At 36.7% G+C, this 23,723-nt stretch overlaps 2 protein-coding genes and 1 long non-coding RNA gene across 3 annotated transcripts; 1 reads left to right on the top strand and 2 right to left on the bottom strand.

The window, feature by feature from the left end:
- Nucleotides 1–425: 425 nt before the first annotated feature.
- LOC124646060 lies at nucleotides 426–3,327 on the bottom strand. The gene is made up of 2 exons (XM_047186092.1): nucleotides 3,070–3,327; nucleotides 426–2,756 (listed from the first exon to the last, which is right to left on the bottom strand). The coding sequence occupies exon 2, from the start codon at nucleotides 2,739–2,741 to the stop codon at nucleotides 504–506; it is 2,238 nt and encodes a 745-aa protein (XP_047042048.1). The 5' UTR covers nucleotides 2,742–2,756; nucleotides 3,070–3,327; the 3' UTR covers nucleotides 426–503.
- LOC124646062 lies at nucleotides 3,112–18,677 on the top strand. Its single transcript, XR_006986302.1, has 2 exons — nucleotides 3,112–3,201; nucleotides 18,421–18,677. It is a non-coding gene; the product is annotated as an uncharacterized LOC124646062 (long non-coding RNA).
- On the bottom strand, nucleotides 18,403–21,834 carry LOC124646061 (class E basic helix-loop-helix protein 23-like). Its single transcript, XM_047186093.1, has 4 exons — nucleotides 21,632–21,834; nucleotides 19,276–19,372; nucleotides 18,816–18,955; nucleotides 18,403–18,560 (listed from the first exon to the last, which is right to left on the bottom strand). The coding sequence occupies exons 1-4, from the start codon at nucleotides 21,832–21,834 to the stop codon at nucleotides 18,416–18,418; spliced, it is 585 nt and encodes a 194-aa protein (XP_047042049.1). The 3' UTR covers nucleotides 18,403–18,415.
- Nucleotides 21,835–23,723: the final 1,889 nt, after the last annotated feature.

Here is a 23,723-nt window from a genome sequence, read left to right on the forward strand (position 1 = left end):
GACTCCAATCTCGTCTATCGACAAACTTGAATTTGTGACGTCTCTATGCGAAACATACACTATAGAGATGTAACATTAATAAGAGTGAGTGTTACTAAGGTCTTTCTTTATCAGGGCATTGGTTTCAAATATTTTTGTAACCAACTGTTCCCGATATTCCAAGAACCAAACAAAATAAACTCTTCAATACAATATTGAGGACATAAATGAGAAGCGATTCTATTTAAAAGCATCACTTATTGCTTGTATTTCTTCATCTCAATTGTTTATGTTTGCAGCGGATATAATAACATTATGTTCAACAAATGTGATACGCGTTTAGATATCACAGCTTACTGATTATTGTGAGTTGCTTGTTTATTTATAGACATAAGTAACGTCATAGGTGACCCTAGAAGTTGAAAAGATTTTCAATAAAGCGAGTCTTTGAATTTACCAATTAATATAATTAAAAATTTCATAACATGATAATTAAGACGATTAAAATACAACAAGTGATTCATCTACACAGTAACAGACTCTACCATCGTTTTCTTAATAAGTTCACCAAAATTCTCCGTGGTCTCGGCATTATTGCTGTCGGTTGTCGAAGCGGATTGAGACTGGGAGTCCGTTGCATCCTGGGTTGTCTGGTCCGAATGGTCCAAGTTCAGTAACGTATTGTGACTGAACCAGTTCTCATCATTTTCTACAGTTTGCATCTTATTACTAGGCTGATATGGCAATGTCATCAAAGTAGTATAATGAGTATCACTTTTGCTGTCATTATTTACACAATCGGAACTGTTTTTGTACATTCCATAGTGATTATGTTGTGTACTATGATATTGTAGCGAGCTGTGTTCATGCACATTTGCAGCTGATTTATGCAAGTAATCTGGTACATACACGTGGCCATAATGACTGAACATAGTCATCTGGGAACTATGCGCGAACTCTTCGAAACTAGTTGCGGAGAAACTTTGCAGACCCTTAAAATGGTGTTCCGTTTGTTGTTCGTACGCATAGTTTAGTTCGCAAGGAAACCGTTGTACATTGTTTGATATGGTATCAAATCCCATGGCGTTCGCCGCGGAGTAAGGTGGACCCTTGCCTTGGAGTATATTGGATGTGTAACCATTATGAGTGTGATGATTGTTTGTATTCTCAAAATGCATGATACTGTTGTCATTTACATTATTAAGGTTAGAAGCCTCATTTCTATAGCCATATGACATGTCGCCATTCTGCACTGTAGAATTATTCATATCACAATGAACATTATTAAAACTTCCTGTATTGACGCAAGATTCAACTTCCACTCTCGGAGTAAGGTTAACATCACGTAACATTCCATCTTCATGACTAAGACATCGCTCTCTCTCATATGAAGTATTTGACGAGCAAGATGTGGAGTTGTTGTGCGCCTCCAGCCATTGTCTCTTAGCAGCTTCTTGGTTCTCTTCGTTTTTCTTTTCAAGACCTATTCTCATAAGAGTCTGTATGAAATGCGTCCGAACTCTTACAGGGTTGAATTCGATGCGACCTGTGGTGTTAGCACATCCATCTCTGGTGCATCCACATGGGAAGTTCAATCTATCGACTTGGCATTTTATTCCTGCTAAGCTGCACGAACAAGTTTCTGGATTGCATGTTCCCTTACATGCGCAGCCACAGAATTCACGCGATGTTCTTATATCTCTGCATTCATCTTTTTCATAGCCTTCTATCTTTCTTACTCCAGCTGCACGCAATAGGGCTCTCCTTTGTCTAGTTGGAACAGGTTGTAAGAAAAAATAACTATCTAAATCAAGCTCTGATTCAGAAATGTCACTTGCTTCTTCTTCCGTGTCACTATCTTCACTAGAGGACAGAGACACGCCTTGCAATGAATGACGCTCACTCTTCAACTGCTGCAGTATTTGTCTATGTAATCTTCTCTGCTCTAAAGCATGCTCAGCTAAGGTAAACTTTTGTATATGAGAATGTTCCCATTCCATTCCTAAAGTGGAGCCTCCTTGCGATGGGACACATGAAAATCCTTGAGCTCTTGGAAAGTAGAATACAGTAACATTATCAAATGTTATACTTTCTTTCCGTTTTTTAGTTTGAGGCTCGTAATTGCTTTCATCGCTACATTTTCTCTTAAGGCTACTTCTGAGGGGCTTAACTTGTGCTAATGAATTATGGCCATTATCTACATTGTTCTTATCATTACTACTATTGCTGGAGTTATCATTATTTTGGTCTAAATCATCTGATGATTTGACACTGTTTAGGCTACTTGTGCATGGAAGAGCAAGGTTGAAGCTTGGTATTTTTAAATCATCAATGACTTCTGATCCAAGGCCTGAATCGCTCCCTTCTGACCTATCTTGAGCTTCTTCTTCCCTATCGTTGAGAGCACTGTCCGGTGGAAGACTACCAAGAGCGGAATCTTCACTGTCAGCTGAAGCACTGTCCGTTTTGATGTCGTCTATATCACTAAGAGTATCATTGTCATCTATTTTTACCGCAAAGTCTATTTTACTGTCACTGCTCTCATAAAACTGAGAGTTACTACTACTGATTATGTTACTTTGTTCATCATTAGAGCTAAGGTCTTCACTGTGAGCGTCACTGTCACTACTTTTCTCGTCTTTTATCACAAGGAAGCCATCTTCTTCCCTATGTTCTTCAGCTGGCTCTCTATCGCCATCTGTTACCTCCTTATCAAGCTGCTCTTGTGGCTGCACGCCCAGTTCTGATATGGCGTTCTCCATGATGACTTAAGTTGTCTGCAAAAAATATTAAAAATATTAGATAACAGTAAACCTGCTCCATTTTCTTAACATAATTATTTTTTGGAAACTTAGGCGTCTGAACAGAACATAGTGGTTTTTGATATCTAATTGGCATATTTGAGCTGCCTATTTTAGTTTAATTTCATATTATACATAGTCATAATGACTAAATTCATTGTTGCTATCTTCAATCACTGTATATACGTTAGCAGTAACCGCTGCGATAGAGGAGTGCAGCGAGCCACCTGCACCCGTCTGAACCGAGCAGTATTATAACTCAAACAAAATGATAATTCAAAACCGGTACCTATTTCAAAAGGCTGTGGCCTCGACTAACTCCACCGGTATGCTCGAGCGTGCCAGCGGATCCCCTGTTCCATGATGATCACACGGACACCAACGCGGTCACCGGTTTCTCACTCCGATCAACGAAATATCAGTAAGCATAATAATTTATTTCAGCAATTCGGACATCCACTGCAGGTTTGCCACACGAAAGTCACTCTAACGCACCACTGCAATAAGGTCCGCTTTATATCACGTTTTGCAGCGCGCCGTTGTGTTTTAACCCTATTTATTTATTTTCCGCCTTATTTTGACAGCGACGTTCTTTGCTTTAAAGTCTTTTTATAGGGCGTTTTGTTCTGGTTTCAAGCCAGTAATAAGTCTATTCACTTTTTGAGATATTCAACCTTCATAATAGTCTATTACACAAAATATTTAACGCAAAATCATCACTGCACAAGCACAGAGTCACAGAGAGAGGCCACTTTTACTACCGATCTCACAGTTCCCACCTCGCGTAATCGCGTTGGACGACTCGGGCGACGCAGGCAAGTTTTAACCCGGAACAATGGAATAGTCCGTTGGCAAATGCGCGCGGTGTATGCGGAGGGGCCTTCTGAATTTAGTAGCGTATGGGCTGCGTTGTTCGACGTGACGTCGCCCCTCCCCGCACGCCGCGCCCCGGCCTTGCGACCCTCCTCACCGCGTCCACCCGCCGAGCTCGCGCAAGCGCGTTCCGTTTCTTGTGAATGCAATGATACCAACGTGGTGATTTAGATTCCCATTTTGTTATCATTATTATTTGTTTTGCACCGTTTTATTTAGTGACATTTTAAATTCATGCCCTACCCGATTATAGTAGTATAAAGAACTGTAGATACAATGTATATTAAAAAAAACCTTTTTGGCAAGCTTACATGGATATTCATTTGCATCATGAGATACCGATTAACAATTCAGATCGATACCATAACATAAGTACCCGATTTCAATCTACTTATCTTGATTTGCTTATTTTTGATTGAGATGAAGGTTGGTGATTTCATCACCCAGGTTCAAGTTATTGTTGACAATTTTAGTACATTTTTTTTTTGATGGGGAGGTTATTCTGACTATAAATACGTATTAGGTATTTGGACTATTGTGGTTATGAAACACTCATCATACACATATGGATATAGTTTATTTAACCATTACATATGTTATACAACATGTAATGTAATTAACGCACACCCTCAAACACCCTAATTAGAATATTATGTTATAATCATAATACATACACTGAATTTTTAATTTAACATGTATATGCATTGTTATTTACTAAATTAGTTATACTAATTCTTGGAGAACTTTTTGGTCATACTACTACGCACGCAAATATCGCGCCGCGCGCCGCTCGACTCGAAACTACGGAAAAAGCCGACAATACACGAAGTCTTATTACTTTGAGTTACGGTCTATTTGAATTTGTTTTGACTGTACAGGGTTAATATGACAATAATTTCCGTAGTTTTAATTATTTTTGGGATAAAAAATTACCTATATTAAAAATGATATAAATCCATTCAGTAAACGATTCTGAACAAACTAATTTCAGGATGTGCGTTAATTAAGTTACATGTTGTATATTCATTAACAACCCCAATCTGCAAGTCCTCATCATGATCAATTACAAAAATCGACCAGCTACTGAAAACCGCTTCAGAATTGAATTTAGGTACTGAAGCGTTCTCTTACATCTGTCTTTGAAAATAAAAAAATCAAACGCTAAACTCATTGAACTAGTTTTGGGGATAAATTACAAACGAAAATAACTTCGCACCCCAAACGCATCGACGTCTCCGTGCTATTGAGGTGGTAAACGATAAGTAGGTACTCCCGTAAACGTGGGAGCATCGAACATGGCAACCCAGGTTCACAACCTTTTGCTCTCAGGCCAGCCCGACAGGTCTCGACCGACATAAGCGTACGTCTGCGTCATGTCATCATGGCTATGTACCTCAGACGGTACCTGATGATAATATACCTCTACTCTTGCAGCTAAATACACCACAATGACGAAACTTCTATCCAAACAAAACAAAGGCGCCCCAACGGATACTAACTTGTAGGTACATGTCCGATAACATTCTTCGGATAGTGTAGTAAATCGTCCGGGGCTACTATTTATAAGATCTGCCATAGGGCAATCTGTTTACCCGAACAGGTGTACGTACGTAGGTGGCATGACGTGTGCTGGCCGCGTCACTGCAGCAGCACAGCTTGCTCGCTTCACTACAAGCATTCTTCAAATAAATTGGCACTCGACGCCAGTCGACATAATACAGGGCGAGGTGGCAGACTATACGTACCAACCCGCACGTATACGATAATCAATAGATATTTTCAGGAGGCTTTCGTGGAGAGCGACGGAGACAGCGAGACCGCGCTCTCGCTCTAACCTGTAATTTACATAGCATACGGTGAAAAGCACGATGTAGATTAAAAGTTTTATATAGCAACAACAGTGAATTTGTTGATAACAATGTTATAGCACCGTTATCAAGGACAGCAAACTCTTGCGTTAGAGTTTACTGTTCAAAGTAAGATTGATAAAATCAAATCTTATTTTTTTTTTTTTTTTTTCTTTTTCTGACTTTAGAGGAAGTTCTTAGGATTTGATTAGTAAAGAAATAATACTTTGCATTCATAATATTGGTCATGAAACCGTGCTCTCTTATGCGGCTCCACAGTACTCAGCATGGAAATGTATTAGGAAAACTCTCGAAATTCCTTTTGCTTGTAAACTGCTTCGTTCATATCTAGGCGCCACTCCTTTATCGGTCGACAGTGCCATTTTAATAGGGAAAATGATTCAAGGTAACATACTTAGCTAGAGCCAACTTTGTTCGTAATGAACTAATATTTATCATATTATAAGAACCCTTTTTTGTAAAAACCCATCTCAGGTAACTGAGTGTACTAAATAAAGTTTAATTCACAGAAGCAGACCAACTCAGCAACAATCGAACAAGTTTTTGTTCATATTGTGTGTCTGTGTAACCCGTTTTTTATCTCATTTCTAACGGTTTGCTACGCCGTCGCCGCCGGTCCTCGTAGGACGAACTTCTGGTACATAGGTAGACATTCGTATCGTGCCGTACCTAGGCACTGCCAGACTTATAGGGCATTCGTTAACATGGTAACGGCACAAACAAACTCCACCTATATTATAGTGATTACGAGTGTATAGCCATCAAAGACGCGCGTTACCATGAATAAATGATTTGTTCATGTAGGTACGTGTGGACGTACATAGATACCTAGGTGCTTAGTGCCGCGGAGAGGGAGTGTGGGGGCGCGGGTGGCAGACTGGGGTAGATTAAATTTCGTAGCACACCGCTAGCAGCCCGAGCTCGCTTGTATTCATCAGCGTTAGGGTTGCAATTGCTTCCCGGTGTGTTTCAGCGCACAATATTCTCTCACACATGTTTAGTATGCAACCGTCTTGTATCATTGGTTCATTTCAATGTTTTGGAACCACGTAAAAATCCATAAATTCAAGTTGTTGTTAGGCATTTCCATCACTGGTCGCGTTAACGGATTCTTCTTGTTTCAATTAGGTATATTCTTGTCTAAGATAATATACAGATACTATCATAAAATAAAGTTAGGGCCATACGGCTTTTAGGAATACCCACTTCAATGCATGGTATGTAGGTACCAGCCATGGTTAACAGCAATTTCTTAATTTTAATTTATTTAACAAAGACAGTACAAGATTACTAATTCACCAGACACTACAAATCAATTAGGTTGATCAAAGCAAATTGTACATCTTAACGAAGACATTATAAATAGATTACATTTTGTCTACCATTACTTTGCGGTTTCATGATTATGTAATGCCTAAATGTTCCTAGAAGTCTGGGGAAACAAGGTCGGCCTTGTGAAAAAGCGACGGTTTTCAACTGATATTCGCAGACCTCAAGGCTGTCAGCAACCTAATAGAATATTTCCAAAATGTATTCCGTCTAAGAATAGACTAGAACGGTTGCTTTTGTGAAATTTACAGGCATTTGTAACAATTTATAGACAACTAGCTTATAGATTTACACATGCTTCTGCTCAGTTATAGTGATTTATCAAGACTACAATCCAATCCAGTCTCAGCTGGAGAAATCCTCTTCAGAGCTCTCATATTTCGGTTTGAAGTATTAGACCATCAAGGATCATGATATCCCATGAAGCATTCACCATTTTTGAACCTTGGGACCTCAACAGATATTTTAAACCTGACCTGTCAATTTCCAAAATGATTACTCTTTTTTTGCAAAGAAATGTATGCACATTCCCCAAATGGCATGCCAATAAAAATAAAGAAATCATTTGAATTTGCGTGTGTGAACACTTCAGTGGCTATCTCGAGGTGGCTTGCACGGTCTCATAAAAAGATAAACACCAAGCAGACGACGCAGTATTATGTTTACATGTGTCGGTAAACACTGACTCACATGTTTGTAATAAACCCTTTCGAAGATAATGTGCTATTGGAAAGGACAGAATGAATAACACCTTTGGATATAATCTAAGAAGTTCCTGGTAACAATACAAAAAACTGTGTACCTGCATTCCTATCTAGCAACCAAGTACCAGAGTCGAGAGGTAATGAGTCATTGCTACTCACCAGTGTAAGGAGGAACGTGGATATGTATAAAGGAACGGTATAACGTGGTTGTGTGGAAGACAATATGGCTAGAAATGATGATACTTCTGAAAATGACACAGGTACGAGATGTGTGCTAACCTCAAATGAATTGGGATCAGTGCAGGAGCATGCTATAGCAGCGAGACCATGCTCAGACCAAGTTGTGATAATGATGGTGTCGTGTCCACATACTAGGTACTCATACATACTTGAGTAGGTATGCCTTTTTAAGTTTCAGTTGCTACAAACACTTCAATAATTCTCATTCGACATTAGTGTAGAAATCTTCGTCTGTAATCGTTTATCAGTCAGTAGGTTACGATCATTTGTAACGCTTCAGTGAATGGGTTGTTTGATTGTCTAGGCTGCATTATCACGTGAACTGCAGTTTGTAGAAAAAGCCTGCTTTCAGTAACAGTAAATATTTCTAGAACTGGTATTTTAGAACTAACTAACTTCGTCTAGAGCAGACTATAGATTCAGGGTGATCTGATTGGTTGCATATAGGAGTATTGAGTAAGTTTCTTTTGCAACATTGTGATATGTCTTTATGAGAATGAAACTCAGACAATGGTCGCATATGTCCAGCTACATTTATACCTTCATATGTATGTGTCTATGTCTATCAATGATCAGTCTAGTAATAGTCTTGTGTTTCTATTAGTCAAGGTAATGCCGTACCCAACACGGCATTGAACATATGACACTAGTTTCAAATTGGTCTAATTTCTTGCTTTTATGGATTGCGTTTATAAATCTCATGGCTATATTTGGAACGGTTTACTGATTTAGGCAAGTAGATATTAGGATTCCGTTTTTTTTTAACCCTAATGTAATGATTTAATAGATTAGTCCTATTTTAACTTCTAATTTATTGCTTGCGTACGACTGACTGTAGGACGTTGCGTTTTTTGCATCTATAACTTTAAATTGATTCAAATCGAATCCATAATATTTCATGCTATGTGAATATCAAACATAGTGTTTCTCTTATACTAAGCGGATACTTACTTATCACAAATCTATTATGCAAGAAAGTGAAAAGACACTCTTTCCCAATAGGACTCTCACTGAGGTGGGATTAGCAAAATCAACCCGACGAAAACTCACGAGAAAATTGGTAAAATTCCACAGTAAAATCTAGAATGATTAGAAGTAAAAGCTAAACAAGGCGAGTTTTTTCCCAACCTTATCTATGAATACCTGGTACTCGCGACCTTCGTTCCAAGTGTACCCTTTTCTCCCACGATGGTCGCTGCCACCGTTCTGCTAAACGCCACGCCCAACCCTGTGATTACTTCTCATAATACAATACAAGGCCGATTTATATTGTTACTGTGAATGCCTTAGGAACTGCATCTAACAGTTTTTAGAAGGGTTCAATCCGCTCTATAATCTTAGTCTAGTGTATTGTGATACGGATGAATGGGCCGATGTTTTAGAAACTGTTCCTGTATTTGGTTATGTTTTAGAGACTTGAAATTACATTTGTAGTTATAGTCATTTTTTAAATTTTTATTCAAAATATTAGTAGCAATTTCTATTACCACTAAATATGTTACTTAGTTATTAGCTTTTCAGCAATCGACAGTAGAATATGTTAACGAGTGGTATGATGATCACTGTTTTAATCCTTTCTATCTGTAAACCAAAATAAAGTTTAGTTTTCCATAGAACAACAGACCCACGTAAGCAAATCATTAGTACTAACGCACATTATTCGTCTAGCACTAATGACGCAGACTTGATATAGCATGCTGCTCTAGCAATTAGATAGATGGATAGGTATGGGAAATGTTTACAGAAAACCATCGATCGATAAATCATTACTGCGCGAGCTTGCTGCGAACGTACCGTAGACTGCATGGGCTTCAATTAATATCGAATGATTCAGTTACCAAGTACTATGGTGTTCTATGAGTAGTGAGTATCGATAATTTGATGTGTAGACACTGCCCTAGTTTATGTAGAAGTTATGATGCTTTCATAATCGATACTATCTAATATAATAAAGAGGTTTTTAAGTAGTAAGGTATGAAGTATGAAAGTTTTAGTACCTGTTTACCTACTCCCATTGACACAAAAACGACGAAAACTAGGTTTCTAAATATCCCCCAGGCACCAGAATACCAGACTCTGAAACTGGGACAAAGCTCTAATAGGCATGGGTTTACCTAAACTTCAATGAGTTTTTGTTTGTATAAAATATCTGTCTGATAAAATAAAACTAGGCAGAGTTTATTCAGTTCAGCTTTAAATCAGGCAAATATATATTTTTATTTCTGACTTAATTTTACATTTTCAGGATATTTTTGGTTGATATTCTTCTTCAGACGAAACTCACGAAACCGTAGGAAAAAGCTTGAATAAGCCAGCCTTTGGGGTCGCAATGTCGTACAGTATAAACGAAGGGATGAAAACCAACGCCTATTATGGTATTTACATAGCAATTAAGCATTGATATAGTTGCCAAGCGCAGTGATTATCGCCATATGTTCCCCGTACATAAGTTATGGTAACTTATGGTGGAGGCACGGGCTCATATTTTACGACTGTAATGGTGAAAGTTATTTTGGAATCTAATCAGGTGATATTGCCTTCAGAATGAGGATTAACCATAACAGTTTTGGCTAAAATGGAATTTTGTGGAATAAGGTTTCTTTATGTTCTTTGAGCATGAATGTATTGTTTTCTTTATTCTAACTTCACGAAATATATAGAAATATGTTGATGTTGATTTTCAGGAGTTAGGGTCAGACGAAGCTAGACTTCAACGATGACCGTGTTATCAACTGTGATCGATATACTTACAAGTTTTATGCTAGACTAGCGACCCGCCCCGGCTTCGCACTGGATAACAGTATTTTCTTACTATTTAATGGATGTTATTATGCATTTAAACATTCCTCTTCAATCACTCTATCCATTAAAAAATACCGCATCAAAATCCGTTATGTAGCTTTGAAGATTTTAGCGTACCAAGAGGCACGAGGAATACAGACACAAGGACAGAAAGAGCGACTTTGTTTTCTACTATGTAGTGATACAGAATATAGAAGTTAAAGACTACGTATTTCTTGTAATTTGATTGTAAAATAAAAAGGATTTCTTTCCTCATTGTTTCTGAGCTCCTGACACATCTGAATACCTACTTAAGTTTCAGTAACAAGTGATCGCCAGCAGTCTGCAGTGACTGACTAACATGACGTCTATTAATAAGCTTCAATAATTGTAGCAATTATGCAAAAGAAAAGTTCGTACTACAGACAGAAATACAATAGTTACGTCATGTAGACTGTGTATTTTTCAATCCTGTAATTGCAATGCTTGAGGCACCTATATTATCTTTTGTTTCTTTTTACACTCACAGATGTACTTTTGCATGATTCATCTTTGAAAGCACAAAGATAGCGTTTATTAATACCTCCTATTCACCTATGTTTTACAACTGGATTACGATATACTTACTTAGGGTTTTTTGGACTTTTTGCGTTCTTGCACTGATATAGTGTAGAAGTTACGTATTGAGTAGGGCTTATAAAATATATGTTTTTACCGTCTGTTTTGGTTAGAACAACAAGAGACATAAAGTCCACTTTTTCAGGGATCAGACGAAAGTGTACTCCTGAAATTCATTCAACAGAAACCAAGATTCATAATTGCGTGCTCTAAAAGATGAATTTCCAGACAGTATAAGGATATTTCCACCAAAACCACAATAATTGTTCAAAATCGTAAATAACGTCGAGATTTCAGGGTGCGGCTCATCTCGTGTCCCACCCCTACCTATGTACGCAAACTGAGCGTGCATAGATACATACTGTACCTATCTACCTGCATCCACGCAAACAGATAGCTATGTCACGTGATATACTGTCTGGAACGTACCGAAGTACCATGTCTGGATATACCTACGTACCCAGTTTGTAGTACGAATTCCATCTGTTTAGTACTAATTAAAACAGGTACGGCAACTAGGATTGATTTATTACGTAGGTAGGGAGTTCCCGTTGTTTAATTAAGAATGGAGATTTCCGACTTGTGTTTCTAACCGACTTCATAAAAATGAGGTCCTGTTTGACCTGTATGTTTCGCGCGATCATCACATGTTTGGCTGAACCGATTTTGATGCAGCTTTTCACTGAGTAAATTTTGTTTATTCAGTTGAGTTTTATTATTAGTTGCTTACGTTTAAGGGTTGCTTATATTACTACATTTGTCTATATTGATTTCTCCGCTATCAAACATGTTTATCATCAAGATCGAGAGATAATTTTTACCAAACGGAATTAATCACGCAATGCCAAGGACATTCAGTGCTTTTGTACTTACTTGTAGAACCTTGAGTTTCAGGATATACGTAAAAGTAGCTGTTATCTAAATTAATTTGCTATGATGCCTATAAAAAACCTTGAGAATTTCCAACACTAGGTATAGAAAAAAAAGCGAATGAAAAACACAAAACTCTATAGAACATTTTTCGCTGCAGCGGCTTTCGACCCAGGCAGCGTGTTTTATAAAGTTACCTATGAGGCACGGTTAGATGATACCTACTACAAAAGGTAGACTACATTTAAGGTGCTTTATTATTACCTGCCAGGACTTGAATGGAGGGTAGTATTGCGTTTATAGATTACAATAGTAAATATAATTTATTGATTATTTGTCATATTTTTTTTATAAAAATAAAATACGAATAAATTTGACTTAAATGATTAGTTTAAAACCATCCAGCAGAGTTGCGCGTTGCCACTCTTGCAGAACAGATAGAAAGAGATAGCAGTTGTTTCCATTGACGAAGCGACAATTCGCGCGTAATTTGTGAACCACGTTATGCAGAGTACAATGTTAATTTAACTTGTTTACTGTCTCAAATTGAATTGACGGTTCCGGGGAACGAAATTTCTTCACTATTGTAATCAATAAACGCAATACTACCCCCCATTTAAGTCCTGGCAGGTAATAATAAAGCACCTTATATATTTCACCTAGCTTATTAAACATGAAGCGAGTTAGAAACCTCCGTCAAAAAATGTAATAACAAATCATTTATCTAAGGGTCACATTTCCCGGAAAAAATGGCAGCGAGCGTAGTAGCCTATTACCCCTTTACCTCATGTTCTGTACCAACCTCATGGGATTAATTGTGTACAAAGTACAGTCACAAGGGAAAGCGACTGCGAACGTTGCATATAATATGCATACTTATTAGAGTTGACTTTAAAATTCATTACACAATGGCGCTTGCATCATTTTATGAAGTGAGAGTAAGTCTTATTTGGGTTTGAATCTTGGTAATCATCATTTGATTTTAAATGTAGGTTTTATCTATATACAATCCATACTATTATAAAAAAGAGGAAATATTACTTTGTGTGTACCTAGGCTCTGAAAATATTGTCCCGATTTGAAAAATGATTTCTCTGTTGGGTGCTACACTATTTTCGAGTAAAATAAGCTATATTTTATCCATGTACGGGCAGATGTTCAGACGGGAAGCGAGTGGAACCGCAGGAAAATCTCTAGTAACGAATATAATGATTGCAAGAATCTTCATCCAAGTTGGACACTAGTCAGGTGTGTGAACAGTTTAAAAGTGGAAAGATCAAAATGTTGACAAGATAATATTGTTAATCAGGCCGGTAAAGGATATACTCATTGATACTTATATCTTTAATATCAAGTTCTTTGTCAATGAAACGAATACTAACACTGATTGCCAACCTTATCACTCATTATCAACTCATAATTATCAAAAAAGTATGAATTATGTAAATTACTGATAATTAATTCTATTGCATTAAAAGATATAGCTGTTAATTTCTGATTGATAACTTGCAAAAGTTGTTATTGCGTTGTTGTTATTATCAAACAGTTTTTGTTGAACACAAGTGTTGATAAAGTAACAAATCGTACGCGGTTTGTATACTTAATAGATATTTTATAAGAAGAATGGTACCTCAAAGGTGTATACATACATATTTATATGTACCTATATACAGTAACCCCGAGCGGTCACTGTTATTGGTTCATTCCATTAGGAAATTGTAATTATCAGGCCAGAAAATGGTTTTGGGTCCTTCACCGTCCCCGGTCATACGGGATAAAATTGCTGAACCTCCTTCTTTACTACAAATGTAAACCGTGACCACTTTTTTGGGAATTTGTATTTACAAGGTCGTATTTATGCCTCGTAAGTTTCATGACATGTCGAACTACAGTCTAGAATGTAAGTAGATACGGTAAAAAACTGTATGCTTGTACTTTTGTGGCACTACAATATTTTTTTATATTTTATTTCATAAAAGAAGAACTTGTACCGAAAAACCAGAGTATTTTAACACAGTATTGAATAAGGTCAGGGTTCAGCCGAATCGTTATAGGTTTATTATGACAAAGTCACGCACACAGCCGTCAGTTAAGGCGAACAAGTATACATGTACACAGTACACACACATACAGAACTAGGGGATGAAACAAAAGTTGTATTTATGTAAGTACCCCATTATGAAAGTGGTTCGGGTAAGTTTTTTCTTCAGAAAAGTACCCATGGGCACAAACGTAAGTCGGGGTAAATGAAGCCGTATAAATAATGAAAGTTTTATTAATAAAAAAGCCTGATAAATACCCGAAGTTATATAAAATGCGCGTTAGAGGGCCTGTAAAGAAAATTAAGAATTATTTCATGTTATTGTTTAGGAACCTTAGAGTTCACATAGGTACCTACGAAATGTACTTTCCATCTTCCCTGAATATCTTTATATAATTTTGTAACAAAATTAGGTTTTCTAGTTTTTTCAGGAGTACCCACAACACGACTAGTCGGTATATAAAGAGTTTCCTGTATACATCACGTACCTATGTATTTCTGGAACCCCCATTAACCCTCGCATGGCCGAAACCCTTTATGGGTGAGAATTTATTTCTTCTTCGTTTAAATATATCGTTTTTTAAGTTCTTTAAGTCAAATCAATGAACAATGTGAGTATCAAGGAAAATTAATGTATTTCATTAAATCAGGGTCACCGTCCTAGACAATACTTCAACGTGACTAATTTATAAAATATCCTTTTGTTGTTTATATATTGCGTACTAAGTGCAAATTAGGTACCTACAAGTAGGTGCTTATGTCGTATTTCCTGAAGTCCACCCTTGCATATATTTTTATGTGCAAATATTTAAGCAGGTAGGTATATCTTAACTGTAATGTGGTAGCAACTACCTAAAATATCTAAACAAGGTACATCTATCATAAAGGCCTAGTTTATTGAAATATCAACATCCATTGCTCCATTAGTACAGAGGGGGTCAATCAAAATAATAAGTAATCCATCTATGCACGCTGAAACGAGGCCAACAGCGGCCATTGTGCCGGAGCCATTAGCTTTCCTAAAGCAAATGAGAACGCGCACTCATCAATATACCTCCAGTGTTGCTATACTCGAAGATTTTAAATCTGGCAATTTAAATTCCACTCTAAAAATAAAATATCGCAACATTTAAAACAGGCGACTGTTGTTTTTATTATGTAATTGTTTTTTTTAAATATTGGTTTGTAATAAATGATGTTGGATTTGATAAGGCTGGCGCCATCTGCCGGAGGATGTTTGAACTCCTTGTTTATGAGGGTTTCTTTCTCACTTTCTTGAACCGAGTGTGAGTCGAACTTGTGCCATAGGTTCAGTAGCTAGTTCTGTTGACTGCCACTGTATGGCACGTATGTATTTCGACCAATCTAGACTCAGCCCTTTTGTGACTTTATCTTCTAGATAGGTACAAATACTACAACGTATAAGCACACATACGTCGTTTTATATGAAGAAAGGTGCTTTTTAATTTTATTAAATTTAATTAAGGTGATCTTCACACTGCCCCGCATCACGCTGCGTATTGCGTGTCGACGCACCTGCGCGCGTTCCTGCGGGAGTCCAGATCTGCATCATCGTGCGGGTTTTTTGCGCACTCACGCGCGTAGGTGCGTTTTGTAGATTCACGCATGGCGGCTCTCATCGAGATCCATTTTCAAATATACACGTCACGCCCATTGAAAATCACGCGTGGCAATGCGGGATTCGGTGTGCCATACCATGCGTCTCGCCCCGCACCTACGCGCGGTTGTGCGTGTTTCTCCGCGTGTATGCGCGTGATCTGCATGAACGCGCGTGGATGCATTTTCAGTGTGTTGGACTGTGCGTGTTTTCCATACAAACGGAGGTATTTACAAGCAATGGAAGAAAACGCATCCACGCGCTGCGCTGCATCATGCGGGGCAGTGTGAGAATAGCCTAACATGTTCAAGGCGAGATTCCACCGGTCTACGTCACAAATGTTGGTATAACTCCTTTCAAAAGTTCGCGATCAATTTTGGTGGTTCGCCTTAAGTCTATATTGTTAAATTGTACAAAAGTTATTATTGATGATTGGAAGCTCCCAGAAGTAAATAACACACTGCATATATTTAAGTACAGTATACTTTATTGATCGTATTTTATATACTAGAGCAATACTTCAGCAAAACCGTAGTTATATGGGATTACCTACAGATTATACATAAACTATACGCTAGTTCAAGTCAATGGAGTACCTAAACAAGAATATTGCTAACAACAATCACAATTCACTTGGGCTTACGTCTAATTTTATAAGTTTAATGACCGATTTTTCAGTAGCCAGATAACTTCTGTTTGAAAAATATATTTGACTTTGCATAGAAAATATGTCAACACTCTTTAAGTATTTTTTTTCAGCAGAAGTTGAAATGGTGATTGAAAATTCGGCTCTGAAAAGGTTTCGGTAGTTGTTTGCCTGTTTGTTAACTCTTCTACCAAATGCCTTCTTCTCTAATAATTCTGGCCTTTCATTACAAATTGGTTGTTTTTCTTTCTACAAATCGTATATGATAATGTCTAAATTAATGCTAATTCTACAAAAATCCTTTATGCCTACTTCTTGAGCTTTAAAAATCTTCAAAAGATTTTTTCTTTTTCTGGTTATAATAAAATTAATTCTTTAATTATGATTTCTAAGGAAGGAATAATAATAGTAAATAGGTAGGTAGCAATATGCTTAAAGTATAAGTGGATAGTGACCTTAATAATATTAGAGCAAAATTTTACATACCTATTTGTATGATTACTAAATACCTATGTTTTACTACCTACTACATTAATTAATTATTCATTAATTTATCACCAAAACCTACAGATCTATGTTTATAATTCGTTATAAATAATATACATTACACAAATATATTATAGTACGACTTCCGACGACACGTTGAATATGTTTTCTACTTCTTAATATAAATTATTATATTTTAAATACTTATTCATAAGTTTGCAATGACTTAATTAAAATACCATAGTCATAAGATTACCGAATTGAAGAACTTTATATCTAGGCATCCATTCAACTGCTCTTATCCCAATTTATTTAGGAACAGATCAGCATTTTTCATACATACATCTCTTTCATCTGTCTCCCTAATTATATTTAAAATGGACTAATAAATATTTGAATATCTATTTTGTAAATAATATATTATTTATCTAAGTATATGTTACAAATCTACTTCATATTTGGCACATGTATTCCACACGTCTCTGGAGATTACTCACGGAGATTTACTAAAAACTACAGTTTTATATCTATATTAATCCTATTTTTTTATAATTGTAATTCTATTAACTAAATATTAAGATATCTAATTATCGACCACATTAAATCAAATAAGTACCTTTGAATCACAAAAAAAATGCACAGATATAAAAATAATCGGTTTTGAAGAGTCAGGTACTCTTTCGATCTCATAGCCTGAACAGTAATTAATACAAAAACAAACTTTTTGCGGTACGTAACTGTTCTATCATTGGTGGGCTTTTGCATTAATCAATATGTACTTTACGTATTTCCTGTACTTTCATTAACTGTAATATCTTCTTAACATAACCTAAGATAATAGAGGACTAGCAACTATTTATTTTAATATAAATATATTGAACCGGATTCCCCAATAAACTTTATTTTGGCTCGCACACACATTCTTTACAGACACTTCCCGTTTATAAATAAACGTTTACAAATGCGTATCATCTGCTAAGGGGATCCCCATTGATTTCTTTGCGGCTTTCCAGAAGACTGTTACGTGGGTAAATAAAAGCATATCACTGATGATAATTTAGCTTTCCTGCTGACGTAGTAATGAACATTGAATTGTATGAACTGAGAAGTAGTATACTCGTAAGTAGCTAAATAAGATTTTTAATGTCAAACATCATTTAAGTGCATGGAGCTTTCGAAATTCATTGAGCAAAATTAAATTCGAACATTCTTTGGTTAAAACTAAAATCGAATATAATTTAACATATTTTGAGTTTTTAAATATAGGTACCTAACAAAATTTTCGTCTATTTACAAATACGTATCTTACAACTAATTTGAGATCTATTCGAAAGTCTTATAGTAAGTACTTAAGTTTAGTAAGGAAATATTTATATCTAGGTTTTTATAATTAAACATAGAATGTAGCGCACAATCCATACCATACAGTGAATTTGGATTTGGAAGATTATTTTGGGACATATTTTTAAAATACAATATCCAGTTGTCATATCCTATATCGTATGGACTGGCTTCATTCTATCACCCTAAGTGATTAGGGTTCTAATTTGACGGTTGATTCTCAAGATGGCGGCTCGGGGGGCGGAGGTGGGCCAGGAATGGGGCCTTGTAGCAGCTTGGCGGCAGCTGGGAACCCGGTCAGGTCGAAGCCAGGAGGTGGGACTATGCCAGCCGCGGTGGCTGTGCTTTGGAGATATGCTACCAACCTGCAAGTAGTGTAAGAGTTTGTTTTATGAACACGCTCAAAGAGATCGATGATGATGTTGTTCCTTCTTACTTTGAATTTCTTATGTTACCTATATTATACTTTCTTTTAATAAGGGCATCAGCATTTTTATTCCAAACTGAATGTACCTAGCCGTAGATGTAATTTAGCATGATTAATTTAGATACCAAGTGAAAAAAACGTTTCGGGGCCACGTAAATGAGCGTATTGCCTTGATTTTATAAGTACGTCGTACCTTCTGAGTTCCTCCAATGCACTAGCCTGCATCAGGATGTAGTTCTTGGCAAGCAATAACGTCGCAATTTTGGACAGTTTGCGGACCGAAGGCGAGTGGGCATATGGTATCACTCCGCGCAACTCGTCCAATGCATCATTCTGCAACAACACATCCAACATAAATTACATAATGGTCGAGTGCAAATTATACATTTCCTAGAAATGCACTTGCACAATTACTGTAATCCTAGAAATAGATATCTATATTTGTCCAGTAATGCGTTTGAGATACGCCAGATTTGAAACATGTAACGTTAAGGGCAATAATAACAAAGATATTTACTTTATAAAGTTTTGAGAGTAGTAATCAGACGCTCGATTTAGCTTGCTTTGGTAGTTTTAATCATTGCTCTGTTATGTAGAGTAGTTAAGGATTATAGTATTTATAGTATATAATAGGTAGGTAAATAGTTCCTTACAAGATCGTGCATGCGGCGTCGTTCCCTCGCGTTTATGTTCAGTCGTACATTCTTGCCTTGACGCATCTTCTGTTTTGATTTTGACTCGTTGATAGGTCTGTAATTTATAAGTTAATAGTTAATTTTAGACTCTTAATTAATCATAAATAATATTTGATTGCTCCATAATGCAGTCAGGATAATATTTTGTTTGGACCCAAAACCAACTGCGGATTACCAACATCAAATTGTTGATTTACGAAATTATAATTTTATGCGCCACCAATGTGACATCTTGCTAGCGCATCGTAGTGTTCTGCTATGCAACTCTAGTTCGAGGTCATTGCAATAGTTGACAAGATTTATGCTGCTTGGATTCTTAACCGAATGTAATTCCTAACCATGAACTGTATAATTTATATTTTTTGCATGACCGACTTTTAAACGCTAATAATAAGTTTAGTATCAGTAATAAGTTGGTGTCCTTTCGCTAGTTAGACGTAGTTCAAAGCTCAATTTACACAAGTCGTGTCTTCGGAATATGACCCAATAAAAGTATTTATTTGGAACGCTACTCTCATAAAACTTAAATCGACGACAGGAGTTCCAAAATTATCACGACATTCTTTATGACGCAATCTATTTCAAGCGATAATCCGACCATAGCTTTCAGGAAGCACTCGTACAGTCGAGTTATGAAGTACTGCTGACGGGCAATAAAGTTGGAAGTACAGTTGCGTACAGCACAGCGTCCCCTCAGTTACGATTGGACAAGGGTTGGCGGTGAGGCAGAGCGGAACAAGTGGCAAATACTCGTTGTGCGCGATGAATGGGCTTGTATGTCGGACGCTAACGACTCTAACCAGGGGAGAGGGGTGTAACCCGGTGCTTTAGTCACGGAATACTAATGCGAAATCCTACACTTTGTAGATTGCTTAAACTCACCAACTCTGATTGAAATATCATAAACTGATCAGCTCTTAGAGAACTGCAGTCACTTATTGCCGACAATAGTAAAGGAATTCCTATAAATCGTCTAGGTTATGGGATCTGGATAGCGTTTAGACCATTCCCTTTGATATATTACCATATATTAACAGCAAATGGTCTTAGAGCCAATTTTATCTAAATATACGAATTCTATTTCAGGTTTATGATACATAAAACGTGGATTATATAAGTAAGTTTACTCCTATTAATGCATTTGCAATATCTACAGTGTCAAACAATCGTTACATGCCGATGAAATGTGTACCTTAATGGTATCTGTTCCTTTGTAATAGAAATATATGAGGTAATCGCCCGTTTATTTTGGTTTTGTTTACACCGCTAAATATAATAGCTTTGAAATGTTCTCAAATGTTGGAATTGGAACATTTAATGTGATTAGGAACACTCTGTTGACTTTGGTTGTTGAATGTCTGAGTGCAAAGTCTGCAAACGAGATTGAACGATTCTACCAATTGCAATGGTGCCTTGTCTAAAGCTACCGTTTGAAGGGTCTGTGGTAAACAATATCGTGGTCAAAGGGAGCAAATACTTGTCGTAGGGGAGGAATATTGAACAATGGTAGTATTGTGCACAGATGCTGTGTTAGAAGTGCCGGTGTAGCCGTGATTACTATTGTCAACATGTGTGCATTTGTGACACATAATACGATATGAATTACTGATCGACTAGTTTGTATTTAAGCCATATGTGCTGTTTTTCTTTAGTGGGTCGATAGAGACATCGTTTTTTTAAAATGCAATTTTATATGCACGTAAAACAATATTTGTAATATATTTTTTTAAGTAAGCATAAAAGTGAGAATCGCGTAAGTATAATATTAGATTATCGTTGTTAATTTCTGATTTTTTATCGCTTCGTTAAGATGTTTTTTTTTCATACTCAACTGCTGAATGTTATATATATGTTAACTATAGGTACGTGCTTAAGTGCAATCAGGATTAATAGATACGAATAAACAATGAATATGTATGGTCATATGTCAATATCTTGCTTGAAATGTGGGTATAATGTAGTGGTCGACGTTAAATATACCTAATTAATTTTTTAGCACTTAAAAAATATATATAGTTAGATCTGTATCAGTATTTTATTATATTAAGCAATATAACTTTAATATAGCGAATATAACATTGAATTTAAAATCATATTCATAGAACTGAATAGTTTTTTGTTAGCTGACTGCGCTCAACGCGCATGCGCGAAAAACCATCTGCTTTTGCTTACAAACAGAAATTAGGGCCGATAAAAAAGCCGGATTGCAGCAGAAACACTGCAAATAGTATACATTTATATCAAAGAAGGAAATACGACACTCAAAGCGCATGTAACAATCATCATTATGGTAATGTTTGATTGAAAATCTGACCTTTGTCCATAGCTGGTCCCTGGTTCTGGCTGGTTCTCGTCGGCCGGGTAGCAGTGCTGCGGAGGCGGCGGAGGCTGGCCACCTTGCATGTAGAAGCCGCCCAGGCCGACGGCTCCCAGCGGCGTCCTCCGGCCCGGCACCGACTGTGGTGGAGAGTGCGACTCGCCCAGAGGCACGCCATCCCAAGACCTCCGCCCCTCCATGGTGCAAAAAAATAAAAATTAACACATAACACTGATTAAAAGCACTGTTCTTAAATGTCCGGGACGGTGTCGGGACGTTTGAAGTTGGAGCCGCTTTGACAGACAATGTGTCGTGTAGTGGCGGAGTGGAGAGTGGTCCACAGATCGATCGCGCCACGCAGCTGGGGTGCGCACCCCTCTCATCTCGGTCGCGCTAGCATTGTTCTGAGATGCGATTGTGATTTATTTCGGCGGCGCGTGTGCGACCGGCCGGCGACGTAAAATTCGATTATTAATGCATGTCAGCTGATAATTAGGTTGAAACTATTATTCATATTATTATGCACTGTAGTTCAGTGCCAAGCTGCACAGTTAAAATTCAATTATGTTTACAGCAAAATATACAGCTATAATTAAAGATAGTAAAAAAAGGATAGTAATATTTTGATGATAAATAATTTTATATACTTTTATTAAACTATTTTAATAAATATGTCTAAACAAGTACTTAAGAGATGATGAATACAATATTTATTTTTTTAACGAGAACCAAATTAGGTAACACCAACCCTTCTGCGTAAAAATATTGATAAAGTACAAACAAAAAAGATGCACAGTACAAACATAGTTGTTTATCAAAGTTGAAAAGAACGTGGATCACACATGCATAAATTATAATATTCAGGTAGTTCAACAAATCGGATCGTAGTAGCCTTAAACGGAACAGGGTTCATTGACTTCTGATCGTAAATCCCGGTCCGACTGTATTTCTAAAGTCGACTCCACAAAACTATGTTACACATTTGCCCATTAATAAATCAAAGTTTAGAAATTGTTCATCTTTTGGCACCTAAAGTGAAAAGAGTGTGCTAAATACTACGCGTTGACACTAATCGATGTAAGAATAATTTTAATTTGTTATTCTAACATTTACAAATCAGCACGTTCTGCAGAGTTTTTGCCAAAAACTGAACATAAAACGAATTGTAGATAGATGTACCAGATAATTACTTTAATTTCTAAGTACCTATTTAAGCCTGTGTTTTCAACAATGTTGCTGTCTTTGTTTTTCATATTATGGATAAGTAAATAAATAACTCGTTTACATATTATCAACATAAGAATTTTATGAACTGTTCAACATACATTTATCTAATTTTTGACTAAATAAAATCACGACATATCGTCCGATAAACCCTGCAGACCGTATTTATTATACACTTAATTTTCCCTGATCGTTTGTATATCTGTGCCTTAATTCTAAAAGATATAATTTATATGGCGTATCTTCAACTGGGTTAACTATATACGAATCAGAGATAAAAACAATATCATCAATCATTCGCTATAGAATTTATAACCCATTCTGATTATTATACCTATTATATATTATAGTTAGGTAACGGCATTTCCCTGTCTGTTTGGCTACATAGGAAATATAAATTAAGAATTTGTGTCTAGATAATTTTAAATGGATTTATGAGTGTTGAGTTATTTATCGTGTTTGTGATGTATAGGTACACCTATATTAAATTTTCTTATCATCATCCATCATCCTCCGAGCCTTTTTCCCAATCATGTTGGGGTCGGCTTCCAGTCTAACCGGATTCAGCTGAGTACCAGTGCTTTACAAGAAGCGACTGCCTATCTGACCTCCTCAACCCAGTTACCCGGGCAACCCGATACCCCTTGGTTAGACTGGTGTCAGACTTACTGGCCTCTGACTACCCGTAACGACTGCCAAGGATGTTCAATGACAGCCGGGACCTACAGTTTAAAGTGCAATCCGAATTAATTTATTAAATTTTCTTATATTATTTTTAATAATATTATCTTATGAGATGGTAGTTTCTGTTGCAAGAATGAAAATAAAAGTTAATCGCCATTACTGAAGATATTTCGATTAGAAC

This window comes from Helicoverpa zea, chromosome 3, assembly GCF_022581195.2.
Source record: "Helicoverpa zea isolate HzStark_Cry1AcR chromosome 3, ilHelZeax1.1, whole genome shotgun sequence".
Classification (NCBI taxonomy): Eukaryota; Metazoa; Arthropoda; class Insecta; order Lepidoptera; family Noctuidae; genus Helicoverpa; species Helicoverpa zea.